The sequence below is a fragment of the Cyrtonyx montezumae genome, unplaced genomic scaffold (assembly GCF_038088225.1).
Source record: "Cyrtonyx montezumae isolate F1298 unplaced genomic scaffold, pur_monq_1.0 scaffold_14, whole genome shotgun sequence".
Classification (NCBI taxonomy): Eukaryota; Metazoa; Chordata; class Aves; order Galliformes; family Odontophoridae; genus Cyrtonyx; species Cyrtonyx montezumae.
Window position 1 is genome coordinate 11,648,810 of NW_027071870.1, and position 24,025 is coordinate 11,672,834.

General features: G+C 36.5%; 1 protein-coding gene across 12 annotated transcripts in view; it reads right to left on the minus strand.

Moving 5' to 3' along the window:
* Positions 1 to 5,043: 5,043 nt before the first annotated feature.
* The window catches only part of PARD3 (par-3 family cell polarity regulator), a 425,974-nt gene continuing 406,992 nt past the window's right edge, over positions 5,044 to 24,025 (minus strand). For all 12 annotated transcript variants that reach the window (XM_065731482.1, XM_065731480.1, XM_065731479.1 and 9 more), the window contains 3 exons: positions 19,471 to 19,591; positions 10,476 to 10,603; positions 5,044 to 7,142 (listed from right to left, as the gene is read on the minus strand). In XM_065731482.1, the coding sequence (XP_065587554.1) occupies positions 6,749 to 7,142; positions 10,476 to 10,603; positions 19,471 to 19,591 (643 nt within the window). In that variant the 3' untranslated portion in view covers positions 5,044 to 6,748. The remainder of the gene's footprint in view (positions 7,143 to 10,475; positions 10,604 to 19,470; positions 19,592 to 24,025) is intronic.

Genomic DNA, 24,025 nt, shown 5'->3' on the forward strand with positions numbered 1-24,025 from the left:
TAAACAAACAATGGGATATTCAAACACATAGGATTTCACATTCATAATGTTAAGTATTCTATCTTGCTGGCTGCACTATTAAATGAGCTTACAGGAAGCAAAAGGTTGTGTAATTTAGTGTCTTCTGCTTTTAGTATGATTTCATGGAATTTTTCAAACTAAGGAACAGTGTGTGGGAAATTACCATGAACTCAGTTCAGATTATAAAATAGATTTTTGCTCACTGTCGGCTAGGCTCTAAAACTAGGTGTTGCCATTTCCAGACCTTGTTATGCTGCAGCTGATTGGACTAGCTCTTGCTGAGTTTTTGGTACCTAAAGAGAAAAAAAGACTTCTTAGATTAAGTTTTGCTTTGCAAATACTGAAGTAGTTTCTGTAGCAAGAAATTTTCCATTCTTTACAGCTCTTTACCCAGAAAATGACTGACGAGGTATTAATTAATTCTATTTACAAACACATTTATTAAAATGGTACTTGCATAGGACTACAGAGCAGATCCTGAATGTACCATACACTGAGAAAATTGACAATACTGTGTCATAGACAGGAACCACCAGATGGTAGGTAGAATGGAACAAAACGTATATCATTGTTACACACAAAGTTTTAGGCAAAGACATTCCTGTTCCTAAGAGCCCTCCAGCTTTTAATAACCTGGCTACAGCTGAAGTATTACAAAGCTTTGCACTTGCCCCTAAGGAAGATATAAAATCTGATGTATACTCTGAATAGGGTTTCAGTCTTTCATAAGTTCTAAGTGGGAATAAGAATTACACTGATGGAGCAGTGAAAACTAATGTCTTCTCCAGCTTGCTGAACACTGAGGCGATAACTGTTCTGGGCTCCTGGCAAAAGGCTGCAGCTCCTTGAAATCTCTTAAAATTCCTGTAGATAATTCTTCAGCTTCAAACAGTGACCATGGGAATGTGTTTCCCATTCCTAGGGGAAGAGAGCTCTCTCTCTCCTCTCCCTACAAAAGCTGTAAAAAGCCCTTCAGTTAAAGAGATAGACTGATGAACTCATTTTAAATTCCAAATGTATCAAGTCCCCAGCTATGTCTGGTTCCAGCAATATACTCTGTACTTTCAAATGAGATATTGGTAGGACTAGGAATACATCTAGAACACCTATTGCAAAAATCTGTACAAACTAACATTAAAAAAGTTTCTTTCAAGCTGAAAAAAGCACAAATATTTACCAGTTCTTACTGCAAACAACATTCTGTTTTATGTAGGATAAAAACAAAGCAAAACTCTCAATCCTAGGGGGTGACTAGAATCTAAACATATCCCAGTGAAACTCAGAGAGGAAATAATAGAGGTTTGGTGAGTCTCTCGTTGCACTGTTAATTTGAGGTGAGGTTACTGTCAGCAGGTTTCTCTTCTTTCGTGACTTAGAGGCATAAAGAAAAAGAAGGTGACCAACCACCAGTGGCTGCACTGCAGGCAGTTGATGCTGGAAGGGCAGCAGAGAACTCTTTTGCTCACATTTTAATCCTCTTCCTCACCCTTCATTTCTCTCATTATTTTTCAGAAACAAGCAAAGATAATTTGAACAACCAGTCAAGAAGATTAAAATCAGACTACCAAGGATATTATCAACATGAAAAGTTGAGTTTTAGCCTTTTTTTATTCTTAAGAATCCTTGAGAAACTGCTCAAACTTTCCCAAGAATCTTATAGTAAAATCACTTAGTGGACACTCAGATGTCTCCCTGGTCTAGGGAGCCTGCTTTGGCAGTGAGGGTTGGACTTAGATGATCTCCAGAGGTCCCTATAGTGCTGTGATTCAGTGTGGCTTTTATCCCTCTGTGGCAGATGTCACTGAAGTTTTTAGCTCAATTCCTGAATTTCAGTCCTTCATTGCTGTAAGATGTGCACCAGAAAATAGAACTTCAGGAGCTAACTTGTAAGGTAAAAGCACCTTTTGAACAGGCACAAACAGCTTCCTCCTCTACCTGGCTGTTTTTACACCAGTCACATCCAAGCTGTGACACCATCAGCTTTCTGAGTAGCAGCACTTCCAAGGAATTATTTTTTCACATTTGATACCATGTAGTGGGCATAAATGTTTCTAAAACTTTTCCTAGTGTTTTTGTTTTTTGTTTTTGTTTTTTTCCCTCCAAAGCTTCTAGGCTTGATGTTTTTTTTCATCTCACTCCAACTGTACTCTGTGCAATCCTCACAACTACCTGGGAAGTGTGCACTGCACACAGAACAGCAATCAAAGCCATATTCTTTAGTCTGCTTCTGTGTAATCCTGACTCAAGCTTCCAGTCTCAATTTTTAAAATGTTATTAAAGTGTAAATTACAGAATATAACACTACTCCCAAGGACAGAAAATATTAAAATAAGTTTGCAGTGCTAAGAGAGAAATATCAATCACTGGCAAGAACCAGACTAGGATCTGAATGAATTCCATGCCATTTGGAAAAACAAGTAAATGAAACAGAATGAAACAGCAGATGTAAAAGAGAGTGTGATGCTGATAAAAAATGGAGAAGATGTACAAGAGGGCATGATACAATCGCCATGTGCATCAAATCATCAGCTGGATACTGTACAGATGGAAAGAACTCTGAAGAAATGCTACAAGATACTTGAAGAGGGTTCAAGCTGGACGTGAATTAAAAGGAAATTAAAGCAATCTGTGCCTCTCTGTCTTGCTCGCATGTACATGCACACAACACACACAGCCTACTTTCAGAAAGACATTCCCCATCCTGGTTTTGTGGCCCTCATTCTTCCTTTGCCAAGTCAGGGCTGATCTTTGCAGCAGGCATGGAAGGCCAACATGTGGTGGCACAAGGGTAGCTACGAAGAACAGATGACATTTTTTAAGCATTTGCATTCCTGATAGATTCCTCACAGCAACTCCTATGAACGAGACTCAAGAGAGAAAGATGTAGAAACAGTCAGGCGCAGCAAATAGAATTAGGAAATATTTTGAAAATTGACTTGCAAGCCAGGACATGCAATAGCCAAATTCATTTTGAGTCTCAATGACACAAGTTCAAAGGTTTGAATTACTCAAGAATATCCTGTGTTTAGCCAGTACTGCTAATCCAGTGCATCTATTATCTGTCCATTGTTTCTTCCCTTCCTTTCTCAACGTACCCAGCAGAGAGAAATGCTATGTTGCAGACACTCATAAACAGTCTGAATGTGAGCAAAACATCAGCACAGCTTTGGAAGGCAGGCCATATATTCACAGTCATGATGGGTTTAAATTTTGTTTTGTTGTTCTTCCTGCTGTTTGCCAGCAATAAATGGCAATTGTACTTTCCAACCATGTTCAGCTGGGCTCTACGCCATTTTCTGCTGTTTTTGATGGCAGAGTTCTCCAAGACATATATTAGAATATTTGGCCTATGCAATAACTCACTAAGGCTGCAGTCTTGTTTCCAAGGAGGCCCTGTAACAAGAGGGGAAAGCTTTTTAGAAAGGCAGCAGACTTCTACATGAATAATATTGAACTTTCCCATGGAATTTCAATAGCATTAACAAATTATTTTGATAAAATACCAGCAGGCTTTGCAGATGGGTTATAGGAGAGAAAAATGTGCAAGCTCTACACCCACTCCTAGATGTTCTAAGCTCCCTTACAGTCTGTCCTGCGATCATTCTTGAACATACTAATGTCAGAGTTAATCTCATAATGGTAATGCGTCCACAACAAATTACTGCAGCTATGCAGCGAGCTCAATTAACTTTTAGATCTATTCACTATGCAGAATGAAAGGTCACTTTCTATTAAAACATCTCCCTCCCACTTCCTTATCATCCTTTGCAACTTATGGGAGTTAATATTAGAAATTCTGTCTATGCTATGTCAGGAAGAAGACAGGATGACGAAGCCAGAAAAAGACCTAATTCTTTACTAACATAACACAGGCATTGCCCAAAGAGAACATCTGCCTTCTTTCATGAACACATCTAATTATGGCAAATTGTTAACACCTTGAAGAGGAGTTTCATACGAGGGTAAACTTTAACATATGCCATCCTCACGCATAAAACATGCAGTACTTCATATTTTTCCAAACATATGCCCTTTTTCTACAACAGTTTATCAAAGACCTTATTTTGTAAAGGACTTCAACCTGTTTTCCATTCCAGTGGATGGATTTCTCAGTGTTTGCAATTATTTGCCTGTCCAAATAATTCCATAGAAGAATGAAACTATGTAATCTGGGAACACAATCAGGAGATGAGACAGCAAGGCCTGCAAAACAGCAAATGACATAATTTCCTCACTCATGACTGCAAGCCACTTCAGTTCAGGTCTTCTGCAAAATCCTGCCTTTGGCTTATTTGGGCACCACAAGCTGCCTGTCCACCTTGCAGCTTCTGCTCCTCTTCCCCTTGAGATCCCACACAAAAGTCACAGTGAATAATTTGACACTACCATTGCCATGGCAACAGCCTGATGTCATGCATATACTGAATTATGATTGACATTTCAGCAGTATCCAACGAAAGGATAAATGAGCAGAAGAGAGAGACAATCAAACACAGCCTCAAGACCAACAGGGAAACAAAGTATCACCAGCACTGTAAATATTCTTTTATTCATAAATTTTCTCCCATTTTCCACCATGCCAACATTCCTGTTCAAGATTCACACCACAGCCTAAATACACACTGGGTGCCATGAGGTCTTCCTGATTTAGGCCTGGGTTTGGCCAGAGACCAGTGGGTGCCTGTATGCTGACACACACTCCTAAGGGAGAGCGCTCCACACAACGGCTCAGAAGACTTCCACAGCAGAGGCTAGTCTTAAGAATGCGCCATCCAAACATCACAGGTACGGCCTGAAATAACATGAGAGAGAAAACTGAGTATTTTTTCCCTCTGAGGATAGTATTCAGGTGTTCAGCTGGGATGTAAATCTATTTTTTTTTTTTTGCCTATGTTTGTAAGCACTTGCACAAACACACACGAAAATCATTAAGAATAGGATAAAACAACATATGTTAAATGTTTCTGAAACTCAGTGTCTGCAGCAGTTCATATAAGGGTCTACAGTCAATACCAAGACGAGAATGGAAACAGCCTTTTATTCTAAACTTCATATGTACATGGAAAGCTGTTTTACACAGTCTTGGAAATTCTGCATAAAAGAGCTATTGTCATCCAATGTCACTGTGCTTACATTAGTAACAACTTTTAAACATGGAGTACATTATTAACAACGAAAACCTTTAACAAACAGGCATAAAAGACACAGATATGTGCGCTGATATTTCACATATATTCTAGAAACAAGTTGGCGCAAAAATAAAATGTGCCAGTAAAAAAAATAGGCATTTTAAAAATCACACAATACATGATTTTTCTTTCTTGTTTTCATTCTTTCTTTTTTGTACACAATACGCTGAGATCCATTCTCAAGCCTTTTCACACCAGGATTTGCAGGCACTTCAGCAACCCAGCTATATTTTTACAATACATGAAGTTCAGACAAACAAACATAAAAACAACTTCTGCAAAAGAAATTCTCATATCCCATATGCACATTCAAATATTACTCTAGAGCAATCTTTTTCTTTTTACTTATTTTTGGATACTGACATGTTTTCAGGATGATGTGTAACAGGTTGTCTCCACTTGTGTCTCATCATATACTTAAAGGTTTATTTTTAATGTAACATCACAATGCAACAGTACAGTATACGAAAGCACAAGGCCATTGTCCACAAAGCTTCACAAACTGTAAAAGGAAGAAATTGTTTTCAGTTTCTGTTTTTGTTTTTTTGATCCAAAGAAGAACTTTGATTTCTTTCCATCTTGCTTAATAGTATGTCCTATAACAAAGACAACTGTGTATCAGATAACCATGAGATGACTCCCTCCCTAGTTGTCTTCTAATACACAGTTGTCTTATGATCAGTTTCCTCTGGAACTAAAGCAAAGCAGAAACCACTTGTTTGTTTGTTCTTAACTCCCTATATTTAAAGAAATAATGAAATAGACTTATCAAGGGCTTGGCTGTGACTGTATAAATAATCTCTCTCAAGTTATTTCATTTGCAATAGACTATGTCTTAAGATTATAAAGCAATTGAAACAGGATCCTCAGGATAACTGAGAACCTAATATTGTTTTCCTCATGAGTCAGGGTAGGGCTTTTTTAATAAACTCAGAGTGGGGAGAGAGACAAAAGTGTGCATGTGCATAAAAGGAGAGGGGTAGTTTTTCAGCTTATAGACACTTAAATATTGATCAACAAAGACTGGTAATGACTCCAGCATAAAACACCTCAAGACTGTGATACAGAGTAGAGCTGAGCCTTGTCCACTCAAGAGTGATTTGTAACCCCCCTCTTCTGACCCAAGAGAAATAGAAAAGGACATGTCAATGCTTTCTTCAACCTCAAATTCATTAATTTTATGCCACAAAGCTGCACAATGGTGTAGTAAGTCACTGCAAAGTAAAACAGATTACAACAAATCCTAGTAACAAGCCATTGACGATCTCTGGACTGGGCTACGGGACCTGGTAAGCAGGGGTGGCATTGCTCACTTCTGCTATGATTGTCAAATGGTGGAAAATCCTTCCATGAAGTTAACACTTGAGACAGAACAGCAAAGATAAGGCCCACCAACTCTTTGCCCGTATTGTTAAAGGCACTGAAACAGACAATAGATATATTCCTTAGTACCATCAGTTTAAAAATTTTTCAAAATATAAGTCTTTATATGAAAATGTTCCTTATTGCATGATGAGTTGATCTTCATTTTCTTCACCTCAAGAATAAAACGGTCTTCCCTTTTCTGGTGTTTGTAATCTGTTCAGCCTGGCGACCTGAGATGGTGAAGGTGGCACATCTTGCCTAAAAGGACCTTTAGGTGGAGTATAGTTAGGGTCCTGAATTTTCTTATATGAGTCATAGTTGCTAGGCCCTTCAGAAGAAGTTTTTTTTTTCAGTTGTTGTTCTTTCCGTCTCTGCTCTTGACGGAGCAGTTCTTGCGTTTCTAGCATCACTCTGGCATTGAAGCCATGTCCCCCCATGTAGCCATTTCTTGATCCCTGGTAGCTGGAATATCTGGGATTATCTTTTGCAGTCTGGAACCCTTCACCTGGGGAATAGCTCTGCTCCCAGGAGTCTTGAGAAACGGAACTGGCATTTTTTCTGCTTTGCCTGAAAAAGAGAAGGAAGAAGCTTTTAAGAGAAATGTTCTGGCTTTCCATTTAATGCTACTGAGAACAATTCTCGGAAAGATGTGTGGTCCTGAAATGCTAGCAGGCTTTCCCAGCTATAACATGCTTGAGAAGCCACATTCGCTTCTGCCCCAAAGAGTTATCTTGTCTCTTGCTGGAAGAACTTTTCCTATAGGGTTAAGCTACGTTTCTGGGCCTCTCTAGTAGTAATAATTTGTGAATACTCTGATACACTGCTACAGTAGTCATTATATTTCAATTTCATTGCAGACTAAGACCACATAGAATGCTGTGCTTCCTTAAGATACCTGATAAAATCCAGCACTTGTAGTCACCATGAAAGATTTCAATCTAGACTTGTATTTGATTGAGAATGTAAGATGCAGACCTTTAAAACATTTGCTCTAACACTGCACAAGTCAGAAGATAAAGCACATTCTTGATAGGAAGATACAGAGATGAGAGTTTCTTCCAGTTCCAGAATGAAGGAATTTTATGCTCTCTCAGCAGTTTCCCAGTATTCTATCACTTCCATAAAAGTGAAGGCAGATATAACCTTTCTTGCTTATTATTATTATTATTTTGGCTCCATTGGGCAGTTAAATAAATCAAAAGATATAGGAATTACATTTTTTTAACTTTTTTTCACATTAAATCACTGCATTATTTTGAAGACAGATTATAGTTTTGAAATAGCCTTAATTTACTATCAATCTGCTAGATGCTTTTATGAATCTAAAATAGGATTTGTGATGATAAAGTAAAACAATTTTGTGTTGCAGCAAAAAAGATACTTACTCTGAGATTAAAATTAGCTTATGAGAATCAGGCTATACAATAAAATATAATGCAATATTAATCAATAAGAAAATCATTCAGTAGTGTAAATATGGCTTGTTGTTTCATGTCAGTACACATGACTCAGTGGGGTCTCATCCAATGAATATGCAGTGCAGAGACAGGAGACCTGTAGAATTTCACTACCATCTGTAGAAGTAACAATGTTTGTGGATATCTTTGCAGTCTTCCTTCCATGCATATAACTTGAAAATGACCACATCCACCTATTTTTGTAATGTATTTTGAGACCTCTAGATGAAAACTGTTATTCAGGATGATCGCAAGTTATTACAGCATAAACTATAACATAATGTAAATTCTTATGCAAATTTTTATAGCTGTTCTTGGTATTCAAATATCCAACTCTGCCAAAGAAACACTGTTTTTGAGCCATGTTTTATCACTCTCTGGAACAAGAACAAATTGAATGAACCTCTGTAGGCTACGAAACTGTCAGGTTTCTGATCTAGAGCAAGATAAATTTTAAGTAGTACAAAATTAACTTGGAGTTAAACATTGCTTTTACAGTTTCACAAGGGACAGGAGGATGACTAGTTGAACTGATTTAATTTACTGACTGTTTTCTGGTACTTGTTCAAAATTAGTTGGCCCACTTTCATTGTCTTTCTGGGAAGATTCTTTAAAATTGACTTTTAAAAGTGCCTTCAGCACTGACAAAATAGATGTACAAAAAATAAAAACAAAAACAAACAACAAAAAAAAACCAACAGAGGCTCCTAGAGACTCTACAAGATGAAAAGCAACAAAGCTCCAGAATGAAGTCAGTACACAAACATTAAATATTACAAGGCCATAGCTGCAACATTAACCCTGGGACCTAAGTTTCAAGTAAGATTTCTTTAAAGATTGGTCATTGAGTTATAGTTTGTAAAACTGTCTCAAATTATTACAGAATTGCAGTATTCATAGCGCTCAGCTTTAGCTTGAGATCCTAAAATTCTCTGTCTGCTCTAAGCAGAGCTCAGATATCCACAGTACTCAAATACAATCATTAGATTAAATTAAATGTTTAAGACATTAATTTCTTAGTAATATGCATTCTTACAAACTTGACGGTCAGTTCTCATGTTGAAAAACTCACTAAGTGATGTTCTCAATCATTTCAAAACAAACATTTCTATAGCCCAAAGAATAATTTTCCAAATTTCCTGTAGATTAATGTTCTCCTTACAATTATGAATTTCTACCACTAGAATGGCATTGTACCTCAATTCTAGTGACTGAGCAGAACAGAGGAAGCAAGTTTAAAGAATCATAGCTTTCAAACTAAAAATACCGCCCAGCTTAAAAACACTTGCACTCATGGTTTCCCACTCCACCTATTGCTGGAACCAGTAACACAGAATTTCTCAGGTTAAGCAACATGGCCTTCATACAAGTAGTCACTTCAGAAATAAGATATAGGAAGGAAAGGAAATACAAAAAATCATGAAAATAACTAAACAATATTCTAAGAAAACACAATAACTACTTTTTCTTTTCCCACCTTTTTCCATAAATAGCAGGAAAATTTTACCCTGAATGGTGTTATAGCACATGAAAATTGGAGATTTGCTTTATTTACAAAAAAAGTGGGAAGAGTTCATGATAAGATACCTTCGATTATGAAGCTTATATTTGTTTCTACAAAATATCTACGATATAATTATTAAACACATTAAATCAACACAATTTGACAACCAAATTCCAGAGTAACGAATTCTCCATTCAGCCATCACCATAAACTTATGAAAATGAAAAGATTATCTTCATAATGCTAAACTGTGATAGTTATTTAATTTAGAATATAAACTGGGTAACCTTTAAGTAATTCTCATAGCTAAATAAGAAGTAAAAGATATTTTACCCAAATAGCTCATTTTAAAAATCTCCTTTTTTTTTTTTTAAACACAGATGTTTTTAGACAAAGTGTATTTTTTTTTTCACCATTCCATTGCTAGTGACCAAGTAACTTAGAAGAAAAATATATATATACTGTAATCTTGGAGGCCACTGATATTTTGATAGAGTTTCCTCAGTTCCATATTTTGTTGTTCATGGTCTTGATTCTTTTTTTTTTTTTTTTTCCTTTTAATTTTTAATCTGTAACAACATCATAATGATAGAATTTCTACCCAGTAAGGCATTATGCCAACAGGAAAAAGAAGTCTGACCTGTCAAAAGGAACAATCCATGTCATGCTCAGAAGACTTTTCTAATTGTAGAAAATGGAACTGTATGAAACTGTCTTAATTCTGCTACCTGCTGTGTCCTCAAATCTCATTGAAATAGTCTCTATGTGAATTTTACTAAAACAAACAGTTACCACATTTTCTCACTTCACTCTTCCACACTGAATACATTTTTATACCAATGCTGTACAAAAGTGTCTGCACTAAGCACAATAGTTTCTTTCCACAAACAAAATTAGCTGCAGGCTTATACACAAAGCAGCTTCAGCCAGTTGATGTACCTGGGTAATGAGCTGTACTGGCGCTGAGCTTGCTGGAAACTCTCTCTTTCTTCTTGTCGCTGCCGCTGCATCTGAACCTCTACTGATACTGAGTGTCTGCCACTCTGAGAGTAGGTCTTGGAGCTTGGCTACAAAATGGAAACAAAAATGTCTTAAACAAATCAGAAAAATACCCACAAAAGAGCTATCATTTAAATTGCTATTGTACATACAGTTGTATTTGTAACAACATGTGGTTCAAGGAGCTCTTTCATGGGAATTGCATTAAACTCAGATACATTATATCGTGTCCTGTGCTACAGACTCTGTTCCTGACCTAACATTTATGAGATAACGCGATTAAAATACTGGTCCAGAATAAGCTGCGCTTTTGTAGTAACACTAAAATCAAGGTGAAGTCAGGAGGTAACCTAGCTATGCTAATGTAAACTTTCATACTCTACTGAGGATCTGAAGGAGGAGGGAAAAATGTTCTCGATTCTCATGTGCTCTCCATTAGAACCGCCATCGTATTTTGCTGTTGGCCCAGATGTACACCACTTGTTTTTTTGAAGATAGGGAAACATTTTCTAGTTTGATAGGATCAAGCAGACAGATTTAGCAAGTCTCTTGTGGGACATGGGGAATCCTGTGCCGCAAAGAGGGATTTAGATAACATCTTAATACAGTGACAATTTGAAACTTTGGGGCCTGTGCCAAGAGCACATGAAAATGGATGGCCTTTCTGGGAATACACAGCATTACCGAACAAGACTTGGCAAAATGGCTGAATTTAAACTTGAGGTTATGAAAAAGTTTACCTTTGTAAAGATTTCACTTTTCATTCTTTGTCACTATGTTAGTCATATTTTGCAATTTCAAGTTGCAAAGCAGAGTGCCACAAAACAACCACTTGTCTCAGACCTGCTTCTGTTAAAGCACTTTTTTGCTTTCTGGTTTGTGTGCTCCTTCACAATGAATATCTCTTTTGTTTTGAGTTGGTTCTATTTTTTATTTTTGCTATTATAATTTCTACAGCAGAAAGATGTAATGGCTGACAAAAATCTGAGAGATAAAAGGATTTTCAAATTCTCCTTACACTGAAGACAAGTTTTAGAAACCAGAAAGTTGTCGTTTTTGACATAAATTTCTCTTTTGTCTTACTATAGACTCAATGACTTTCAGATAGCCTGAAACACAACAAATTTGAAACAAGTGTGCAACTTTTAGAAACTTCATCTTCAATAACAATACACTTTAGACAGAGCATCAGCTGCAGCACAGAAGAAGTACAATTTAGGGAACAACTGCTTTTCCCATTAGATGAAGATTATTGCATATCAGAATGTGAAAGCATAAACTATGAGTAACTTACATTATACGATCCTTGATATACCACTGATGTGTACTTCAGAGTAGATTTACTCAGGAAAAGCCTCAGCAAAGCAATATTTCTAATGAATAATGTTTTAGGAATGGCATGATGAGGCAACAAGTTCAGAAAACAGAATTGTGTCAGCCCTGTGGGAAATTTTCTGAGATGAATACACTTTACATATATGTATGTTCAAACCAACAACTCCCATGGAGGTTTCCTACTATATTAAATGAGGGAAACCCATATGGAGCAAAGTTTCAGTTATTGCATATGTCAACATTTCTAACTTTTGACTTTACAGAGAGTCTTCCAACCTTTGGCATTTTATTGAAGGGCTCGGCTTATGGAAGCAAGTGATTACCTGAAAATTACCAGATTTATTTGTGAATTTTTTATACTGTGGTTGTAAGCAGCTTAAAGAGAACCACAGAGAAACTTAGAAGTTCCTGTCTCAACTCCTCCATAAGGATTATAAGCATTTAAACTAAGATTTTAGAGCCAATCTTATCATTGCACGGTTTCCACTTTAACAGTGTTGGAAGACTGCATACAGCTGGAAAGCTACTGCTACCTCAGATGTGACCAAATGGTTACCACAGGCAAGATGAAATTGAAATTACTTATTTATTTAAAAACATTTTCACTTGTTTCAGTTCACTGTAAATATAGAACAAAATAATTTTATAGTACAGGGAATAGTTAAATTATCAACAGGTGGAGCTAGAATTGAACTGCTACTTGATTCAGCATGTGTCAACAAGGCACCAGGGTACATAATCTAGAAAGTATGAATGCAGGTACACACATACATATGTATGCATGTGTGTACTAAGAGCTAAGACTGATATATTATAACAAAGGCTTTCAAAGAACTGTTAGACTGTGAATGGACTAAGATCAAAACTTACCTTCAGGGAGATTTTATTGTATTGCATACAGGAACCAACGGTTCAACAGAATCAGGGGCTGCCACCTGCCTACTTCTGTAGCACCTGTCCAGGTTTACTGGCTCTGAGGAGGAGTCAAGTTTGTACTCTCAGCTGCTGACAGAGACTGTCACTTAATGGACAAGTTTTATGACTTGATGGGTCTAAATGTAAGAGTCTAAAATCAATTACCTACTTTTTTGAAGGTACAAGTACCTGTGTGCGCTGGTAAAGTAAGTGGCTTTGCAATACTTAACATGAAAAGTAGGATACTTGAGAGTCCTGTCTAGACGTTGTCAACAGCTGCAGTATGCTGCATAAAAACACTCCTTCTGTACAAAATCATGTTCCATAACATTGCATATATACACATAGACAGGTACATACAATCATCTTATTAATGAAAAGGTATTTCTTTAAAATTATTTCTTAAAAACCTCAGTGATACTGTAGTGAATGGTTCAGATGATGTAAGGACTTAACATACTCTTTTTGGACCCTTATTTAGAAAAATGCAGCTCCCTGTGCAGTGATTTATGCTTTCAATATGTTTTTGATTAAAGTATGTGAACTGAAAGTACTTACGTAATCTTAAAATCTAATTAGTATGTTTTAAAAATATATACATAAACAGTGTCCACTGTTACAGTATAGAATCTAACATGCATACCTCATTTATGTCAGCAAAAAATTAAGGCAATTAAAAATAAGTTGAGCTATTTCCAGATCTTTCAATAGCAACAAAATACATGTATAAGGAAGACAACACAATACTTTTAGCAGTGACATGAACTAAGAAACACAAGGCTAAGTACGATTATAACAACCTGAAATCATCCAACAAACCTGGCAACAGCTCTGTCTTCACAGTACAGATTGATAAGAACTCTGGCCTTGTTTGCAATGAGATGTACGACAAGCACTGACCTTTTAAATCAGGATGCGGTCAAGGCCACAATAACAACCAAGGCTGCATTATACAAATAAATGTATGTTCATGTCTTCCACAATACATTTAAGTGGCAATGATAGTTATTGCATTCAGCATTGTTAAACAGTGCTTAGCCTGTAAAATTGTGTTTTGAGATGATACATGAAATTAGATAGCTCTCTTCTCAAACAGACCTGAATTTAGAGCTGGGTTTGTGAAGTTAGACGTTTCTACAGATTTCTCCTTTTATCTAACTACTACCTTTTGCATTTCAAACATAATGTACCCTTGGGTCATGTTGCACTGCCTGCTCTCAGCAGTAAAGAATGGCATGTTTGAGGACTAAATGTCACTCTTCCATTTTCTAGCTAAACTTGAGGCTGCCCACAGTTTCTTTACCCACAGGGTGGCATTTCTGCCAGCCTTGCCTGCCCCCAGAATGGGCATGAATCAGAGTTACAGAAGGGAGACCTTCTGTAAGAGAGGCTCTTCATGGACTGCTGTCATAGAGTGAAAGTGGGAGAAATGCTTATTCAAACTCACAGAACTTCTTTATGTTGATAAAAATATAGTTAATACAGAGATGAACAAGGCCTTTTGTATTTTCCTAGTTATTTAATTAAATAAACAAAACACTATCTAATATTGAAATGCATTTCCTATTTTTTTTCAGATTAAGCTCTGTATTTAACTAAGGAATTTAAAATTCACTTGGAAATTCTTTAAATGTTAAGCCCCCCAAATGTGTTACGTTCTTATGGTTCAGCGCTAGTTAGATAAGACGAAATTATCTCGCCTGCATTATGTATGTGTGGTAGGCACAGATGACACAATCTAGTAATTGTGTATCAAAGTTTAGAATGATAAAAAAGATTCCAGGGTTATGATGGCTGTCCTGGAAAACTATTTTTATTCCCATCTTTTTGTTTATGTTGCTATGCAATATTTCTTTTCAAAATTGCCAACAGCTGTGTATTAATTCAAGCACCATACAACAAGAAAATCCCATCCCTTTGTACATCTTTCTTTAGCGTACATGTAGGAAACTGAACGCCATGGCATGGGAGTAAGTTTTTTATTCTGTATAACAGCAGCAGCAGAAAGAAAATCTTCAGTATGGTAGAAACAAGCCACTCAGACAGCCTTGACATTCTGCCTGGGTTATTTACATGCACTGCATGCCTGTGAGCTGTAAAATATGTTTGTTTACAAAATGAAATAATTTAATTTCTTTTTTTCACATATTCTATCCTCATTTTTATGTTCCACGTAAAATAATTGATTGAAACTAGTGGGGAAAAAAAAAAAACATTTAAAATAGATAAGAAGTTTTAGAGCCAAAATCTAAAGCTGGGCAAAAGATAAGTGGTGTTTCATGAAACTTCCTAGCTTTGACAAAGCACGAGTATAAATTACACAGCTGAGAAGAAACTAACTACAGAAAGGATGCCCTACATAAGCTTGGTTTCCTTTATGAAAGAGTCTGGGGTTGGAGAAACAGCAACTTAACATGTTAAGGACCAGAATACAGGAATAAGAAATGAGTGCCACAAACAGATTAAAAAAAAAAACAAACATATTTTTTTCTCTAAAACTGTCTTAGCGACAAATTCTACACCAACGAACATAAAAACCAAGTATAGTCCCAAATTTCCCTAGCTTAGTCCCTAGATTTCTGTGTTATTAAGACTGCTGGAATATTTTCTCTATGAAAATTGTGCAATTATTTACCTTTCCCAAATTTGTGCACATAATTAAAGTTATAGTCCAACGAGAAAGGTTTTATGTTTATTTTGATTCAGTTAGCTGTTATCTTTTGAATAAAAATATCTTTGTATTTGACTCCTAAATATTTAAAGTGGCGTTTGTTCATCTGCTCTCTTGCTACCAATTTTCTTCTACCATCCAAATGGATTTAAGATGACTGGAAAAGAATGTATTTATGAATGGAAGTTGACACTTTCTATTTCTAGCACTGCATTTTGTATTAAAGATGAAGAACTAGAACACCAACTTTTATCTCTCCATAGTCTTTGTGTTTTTCCCATAGTCAGTGCATTTCTACAGGCAGGACTGGCAAGCACTTCTAGTGTTTTCAATGGATTAAATATGGTATACGTTTTTTTCATTGGAGGATTCACTCCCATGACATTTACTGCCACAATGGCATGTTTTTGGAGATCTTTTTGGACCTTTTGGATCCTTTTGGAGATCTTTTTTGTAATTAAAATGTGACTACACAAAAATAAAACATGTGGAAAAACATACAGTCAAACTCCCCTAACGCCAGGACTGATGAAAGCAAATATAAACTGCGGCAAACCAGTATGACCCAGGAAAACAAGTGAACAGACAACGACAGAAACCAAAACCAAAAAGTCCCACAGAGACTCAACATTGGTCTTGAACGGAAAAATCAACCCAAAAGAATTTAGCGTTGGTCTAACAGTTTGTCATAGCAACAGAGACTGCTGTAAAATCAGCAGCCATACTGTGACTCCATGTAGTTCTGTACACTTTTCTGCCAACCTGACTAGACTAAAATAGATTAATTGTACTTGCTTTTGTTTTCCACTTTTGTCCTGTGTAACATCTGACATAAAACCTTGCCTTTGTATGTCATCTTGTACCGGTTTTGATACACACATGCACACACACACACAAAAAAAAAAAAAAAGCGTGTGAGAAAAAAAAAAAAAGATAGAGAAGCCTGAGAAAGTTCTCCTAAAATAAACAAAAAGCTTTTATATAAAGCTTTGAGCGTGATCTCAACTGCAGAACTGCTGGGTTCCAGAGATGCCTCAGTGCTGCAGCAGTTAGTCTGTTATTAAACTTTAACAGCATGTCATTCAGATGGCCTTGAGCAGAAACACCACACCATCAACAGATGTGTCCTCTCATTCCAGCACTATCACTTTTTGTGTCTGTTCAGCTGCCTGATGTTGTATGAGTACTTGTAGGCAGTCAAGTGTTTTGTTTACAGGCAGGGCAAATACAGCAGGCCAAAAGTCCAGCTCTACCACATTGCTCATCTATAGATAAACAGCCTTCACCTGATGGGAACAGCCAGCAGTGGCTGGGGCTGGGCACTGATCTCTGCCAGCAGCACTGCTCAGGGCCAGCATGATGTAGTGCTCTGTGGTGCAGAGATCTGCCTCCAGACTCTATGTATTTGTCTCAGGTAACGGGGTTGCTGTGTCACAAGCCATTAATAGCCCAGAATGGATTGGAGTTGGTGATGTTCACAGGATCCTTTTGATAATATGTTAGCAGGTTCCTGAGCTATCGAGCTCCTCTGAATATCCTTTAAACTGCCAGATTTCTGTCAGCACCCATTACTTACACTGCAAACTTTGTGCTCATTTATACTTCCTTAGAGTAACCAATAGTCCCACATCACATCAGCCCTCTGTTTGCTTTACTCAATCCTCCCATCATCTTGTTAATGAGAAATGCAAACTACTTATCACACCTCATAGCACGTACTTCTCAGTGGGTGAAAGATAGGTTTTTTTTCCCTCTCTTTCTATCCAAACCAGGTCGGAGTTGGCTGCTGTCATGTGGTTTGGAGGCATTTCTAGATCCAAAGACCTTTGTCTTTAGGCTGCACAAACCTTCTCCTCAGGTGAAAGCATACTTTACAACAATGGTTCATGTACAGGTGTGTATCTCACTGCTATGGTTTGTAACCAACAGCTTGCAGATGCAGAAACTGAAAGGAGGCTGATAAATACGTAAGTATTTTCCTACATATGTATTATAAACTGCTTTTGCATTGTTTTGTGTCACTGGCATTTAATAATACATCTGGATCTGGTTTGAGAGCATGCCTTAACAAAGTCTGTCATCTTAGACTAATATGTTAAAGTAATAGGCTCTCCTTAAGAGAGAGGGTTATGGTTCCTTAACACTGAAATGACTGTGAACTGTTGAAATGGATGAGATCAGTGCTTTATCCTTTCCAAGTATTATGATCTTGAAAGCCTGGAGTACATGATGGAAAAATATTATAATTCAAAAATATTCTGGGCCAGGTTTTTTTTTTAAGTATGTATCTAAAATAAAGCATTTGGTCACTTAAGCACTTAACAACATCAGCTCCTACAAAAGCAGCAATGAGCTTCAGAATTAATATTAATACATTAACCCAAATTAGTCACTTTGAGCTCATTTGCATGATCTGTAGAAGGGGAGTAAACAGAGAGATCCCATTTGTTTGAATAAGAGAAAAGGAAAGGTCAATGTTCTGACCCACAATTTAGGAAATTATTCCATTCCTAAGGTAATCAGCCTGTCATCCAAATAATTCCCTACTCGCTCATTACAAGAAACTATAATAAAAGCCAAGTTGCCTGTCTAAAGTTGCTATGGTATTTAGATATACAACAATTTGGCCCATGACCTTCAGTAGTTAAGTTCCCAAGTCTATAAGAGTGCAAGCTTTTCTCATAGACATTTTTCCCAGGAATACAGCTCAAATCTCTCATTTGGAAACTAAATTGCAGTAGATATATATAATGGAAAGTACTTCCAAACCCAGACCCTCTCTTCCAAAAACTGCTACGCTGCAAGTGAGATGAGCTATCACATCATACTCACAACATCAAATTAAAAACATCTGGTCTTAAAGAAAATGTTTATTTTATTTATTCAATTTCAGAGAGTATTGGAGATTTCCTAACATGGGAAACAAGAAGCCTATATCCTTATTCAGAGCAAGAGGTTATTTAGGGATAAATTCACCTTGTTCCTCTCTATGCTGTATGTTAAAAATACCACTGTTTCCAACTGGTGAGTTTAAAGAGGAAGGACACAAAGACAGAACAAAGGTAAAAATTCTCCAATATCCTCCACAACAGTGAACATAGATGACATATTTGTGATGTTTCCTAGGTTGTTCTGAAGTCACTTCAGATCCAGAGACATTGATCTTGGGATGTTTCAACCTCTGTCTCATGTGCATTGTTATGCTAAGTAGCTATAATGCATCACCAACACTGCTTTTGGAGATGTGGGAAATTCTACTGCTGTTATGATACAACCTTTTTTCTTTGAGAATGTGAGCAAATTGCTCATTGTCTTCATTTTTAGTTTTTTAAACAAATACAAACAATGAAGTATTTATCCCACATTTAAAGAATCTTAATCTAGGATATGTAATTGATTAAAAGGCAACAGTGATTCACTTCAATTATGTAAAACAAGATAAACCCTTGGATTTACATAATTGTATCACTTTGCTAGATCAGATTGAACAGGATTTAAATGATCTATTAGGATGTATATCTCAAGATAGAACTATCTCAGCTAATATCAGTGGCAAAGGGACACTTACTATTACGAAGCATAGCATAAAGCATATCTCTTCTTTTTCACTGTGAAAATACATACTTCCTCTTAAAAGAGGAAAAGAGCTAATCATGAAGATGTTGCTTCAGAGAAAATACATGTACAAGGTTATATGATCTCTTTATATTATTTATCATTAGTGTGTTCCATTTTCATTTTCTTGGAAAATTTCAAAATAATTGATATTAGCTTTGAGGCAAAAAAAAAAAATCCAAGTAGTAACTCAGAGTCTAGAGCCTAAGCACCGAGCAAATTGTGCTATACATAGAAAGAACAGATTGTTGAAGAAGTTTAAAAACAAAACCACCATCAGTGAAACAGAAATGTGGCAGAATAAGCAGAGGGCTGGAGGCCTGGCTCCATCCTGCTTTGCTCCTGGTCAGGGCAGGGAGGTGCAAGTTTCCAGACAGGGCAGACTGTATGTACACTTACCCATGGCTGCTCAAAGCTGTAAGTACGTCTCCTGTCTTCCACGTCCTCATCCTGTTTTGCTTGCTGAAATTCTTGTCTCAGGCGTTGTATTCGGTCATGATTGTTAGGAGTTGATCTGTTGCTAAAAGAAGGAGGATGGAAATGATCAATATACTTAGGAACTGTCATCTGTGATTGCAATCTCTTTGCAGGGCACTGCTGCTACAGTACGGGAGTACAGTTTTAAAAATAATTCCCAAGCACTCAATATAACGACAGTTAGACTTTTATAATGATTAATGTTGCTTGATTAATGATAGTGTAAGAATGGATGAATGAGGCAATATCTAAAAATCACCAGAAGTTACTGGCATATGTTACTCCTAGAAATGAAAAGGAATACATGTTATTGTCAGCCTTAACAATGAGGAATTCTATGCGAGAAGTCCTAATGATCTCTGCTACTGAATAAATATGAATGATACTTCTTCCCTATCAATAAATGGTAGGACTGTCACATCTTTATTCACATCAAATCATCACAATGTCTGAAGGTCCTACCTATACAAAATTTGATTATTCTCTCCAATCGATAAGAGCCTGTCATCCCTTAGCTCTGTTTTTAACAAGTCTTTCAAGCAGATGAGCCTGAAAGCATCAGAGTGCCAATGGGCCAGTGATAAGCCATGCAAAGGAACACGCTCATTGACAGAGCAGCAGCTGGCTCCTGATCTGCAGACACTCAAGTACTGAGGAGGGCTCAGCCCTGGAGTTATCCTTATGGAAAAGTACACATAAATGAAAAAGTATCTTTAGCTCTTCAAAATCGTAAATTTTTCTGTAATCCCTATTTCAGGTAATAATTTCTCCATAGCTCAGGTTTATGTGGTGAAATCGTGGTGAAATACACACAGGAACAGCTTATTTCATGAAGCAAAGTGGATATTTATTAATCTCATTGCCATTTTTCCATCTGTGCAGCTCCCACCTGACCTCTGCAATCCCCACCATATTTCAAATATGTTAATGTGGGAATCACAGGATGTCTGACAAACAAATAATGTTATATCAAGACTAAACAGAAACATTTTAATCTCTTATTATTGTCTTTTTAAGCCTTGCATTTTACTGTTTATTTCAAAAGAGCTGATGAGGAATGTTCAGCTATTATGTTGTTTCAAATGAGAAATCTACAGGGATGCAGTGGAAAACGATTCCATAGATTCCCATTCTTAGACACAGGATATAATAAAACACAGTGGACTTATATCCCAGGTTTTCTTTCATATGAGAAGAGACATTTCTGGAGTCCATCTGTGACTGTTTTCTGCATCTGTCAGGATTGATAGGTAGAGTAGACTGGAGGCTATGGATGTTTGAGACAGTTTCTCCCACTTTTTCTAGTACCATTAAAAGGAGCTTATCATTGCTTGGCTAGTCAAACTGAAAAATTAGCTCAGTTCTAGCAAAAAAGAATTTATAAAAGTGGTTTCCTTTTTTTTTTTTCTTTTTTTTTTTTGCTATGAAACAAAAGACAAATAAAAGGATGAGTAGGTCAATTCTACATGAAGATTGCCATTTTGAAAAGTACAGCTAAAAGAAAGCTTTATTTAGAACAGGTGGATATAAGACATTATCACTCTTTCAAAATTTCCCTCTCATTTGACATGTGTTGCTAATTCTATTTCCTTAATTCATCTTAATTTTGTGAAACATATTATTTTTTTGCAGTTTTAAATTATATAAATTCATTTCTTATTATCAAATTCTATATAAACATTTTTTCTGACACACTGCTATACACAGCACTTTTTAAAATGCAATCACCACAATCCAGCGTAAGACATAAAAAATATTTTAAAATGGCCTGTTGGTTTGAAAACTGGCATTGTTAGTCTAACGAACAAGTAGTCTAATACATTATAAGCAGACAATCTTTTCTGCAAACTCAATTGTATTTAAAATTAACTATTTGTATTAGAGGTACAAGAACATATTTGAAGGAGAAATGCAGTTGTACTTTGGTGTGAAATTACTAGCAAACCACTGCACATGGACACCTACAGGCTGATCAGTCTTATTCAATCACATTTATTTCAAACTCTAAGGAATCACAATGCAAATGTGAAACTTGAGTAGTGATTTCCTGGCGAAGAAAAATTGGAAGGAAAACCCCCAGAAAGTAGTGAATGAGAAACTGTGCATGATGAGGAACAAATATACTGTACCAGTTCCTAAAAGGGAAGGATTATTACAGATTTGAGGACTTCTACACGTTTTGTAATTGGTATTAATGAAAAAAATTACAACAGAGTAAGCAAGACTGGCAACTAAATGCATAGTGTTCATGCAATGAAGCTAGAATGTGTACCTCTTCCAGTTAAAGGAATGCATGAATTTGACACCCTCCACATGCTGGAGACATAGAACAACAAAAAGGCAAGGAGGATCCTGGGGTTTATGATTAATTATGATGAACTTAAGAACAACTTACATTAATGATGGAAAAAAAAGTCAAGTTGACTTAAGAAATTTAAAGTTATTCAAAGTTATTAAAAGGCTTGATAATAGAAGATAAACTTTCTAATAATAGTTCTATTTTATCACAAAAGCAAGGAACATGACCCAAATTTAGAAAATTGTAAAAGAAGTGAATAATGAAAAAGGACTATTTCACAGAAAAGAAAGAGCAAAATTAAAGGACAAAACCACTTCAGTATCTACTCAAAGTTATATGTGCTCAAAAAGTTTGAGACCAAAAAAATGAGGTCAAATGAGTAGTCATATAACAATAAAAATTTTTTAAATGTTTTCATTTAGAACAGTTTTCCTCTTCTAAAAGGAAAAGGAAAGCAGCAAGGGGCTAAGATAACTTTAAGAAAAAAAAAAAGATTATTTAAGGGCTTAGACTCTAGCTCAGGTTGGCTTCCTTTCATTTCCCCTTTTCTCTCATTTATGTTCTCAATTCTCTTGGTTAAACATGTCCTATCCTTCTCACCACTGAAGGCTTGCACATCTCCATTCTGGTCTGCTATACTGTCTTTTATTTCTTTTCATGTCTCTCCTCATACAATTAACTTTATCATTAGCAGGTTTTTTGCTATGTCCTCTCTGTCTCCTAGTGCAACTTCCAAGGTCTTCCCCACTCAAGAGATACTTGATACACCCACATTGATATTTCATTCAAACCCCAGGCAACACTTAGCCTCTTTAAAAAGGAGGGAAATGCCATAATCATAATTATAATAAGAAGTAGGCACATAAAAAACAAAACAAAACAACTTAGCTTTGTTCCTTTTTAGATTGAGACATTCTGTTTGAACTACAGCTCTTTAGGTAAGTTTTAGCATCACCCTTTTGTACAGATTGAAACAAATTTTAGCCAACATGTAGAATCTTCAGCCAGAATAAATTTTGACTTGCTGGATGAAGAGGACAAAAAAGACAGGGTCATATCAACAGAATACTATGATGCAGGTGTTCCCAGTACTTCTGTTCCCTTTTGACTTTTGTAGATATATGGTGCAACTCCTCGAAAGTATAACTAAATGCACCACGTTTTGTTTGAGTTATTCATTCAAGCGAACTGAACATCTGAAGGCAAAACTGCCTCAAATAATTCAGGACTACCAATGAGAAGGAAGGAGGCTAACTTGAAATCTATCCAAAGTTTTGTAAAGATTTGACCTTTGGTAATTTTAAGCATTTCAACATAACTGGTGTTACAACCTTCTACAGTAACCACAGCTTGCCTAAACAGTACTCCAGCTATGAGCCCTCCCCTATGCCTACTTAACAACAGGATGCCTGTGAACTTACAGAAGACAATTAGCACTTCCTAGCACACTGTATAAGCCATGTATTTATTTCAAAGTGCTCTCATTATTAAAAGTTCCTAAAAGAAATAAAAACCAAGGAAAGGCTGTAAGGGTCAAAGTAGTTTGGGTTGTGAAGCGGCCAGATGTCCTTGTATCACCTCTGTGCTCGGCACCCCATTGGCTTCCAGCTGCAGATATCACGTTTTATAAACAGCTACTTTGTGAGCACTGTTTTAATACGCACAACCACCATCAGTGGGCTTAAAATGCAGCTGTAAGCAAGGCTTAGATAGGCAGGGGCTGTCATGTATTCCAGAAACAAGCAGCCATAGCACTGACCAACAGAGTCTCAGATCATTAAGCAATGTCTCAGTGTGTTGTCATGCACTGATGTACAGTTGTAATGTTTTCAAAACAGACAGATTTTCAGTGTGATATAGTAGATACAAACATGCTATAGAACAGAGATGACTAAAAAAAAAAATTATTGGCCTGAAAAAGCATGGAAAAGGGTCTTAATAATGTGACCAGGCAGTTGCAACATGACTGGAATAACCAAAAGGTTAGTAAACAAACTGTTCACTACACCTTGAAATCTTCTAACATAGATTTGAGCTGTCAAGCACTCTCTGGTCTGATGGGCTGCTTAGATCTCTGAATAGTGGTTATAAAACACAGATGGGTCCTTATTTACTTCAGGCTAGCAAACTAGAATCACCTATTTGTACAAAATACATTTATTTCTGTTTGGACAGATT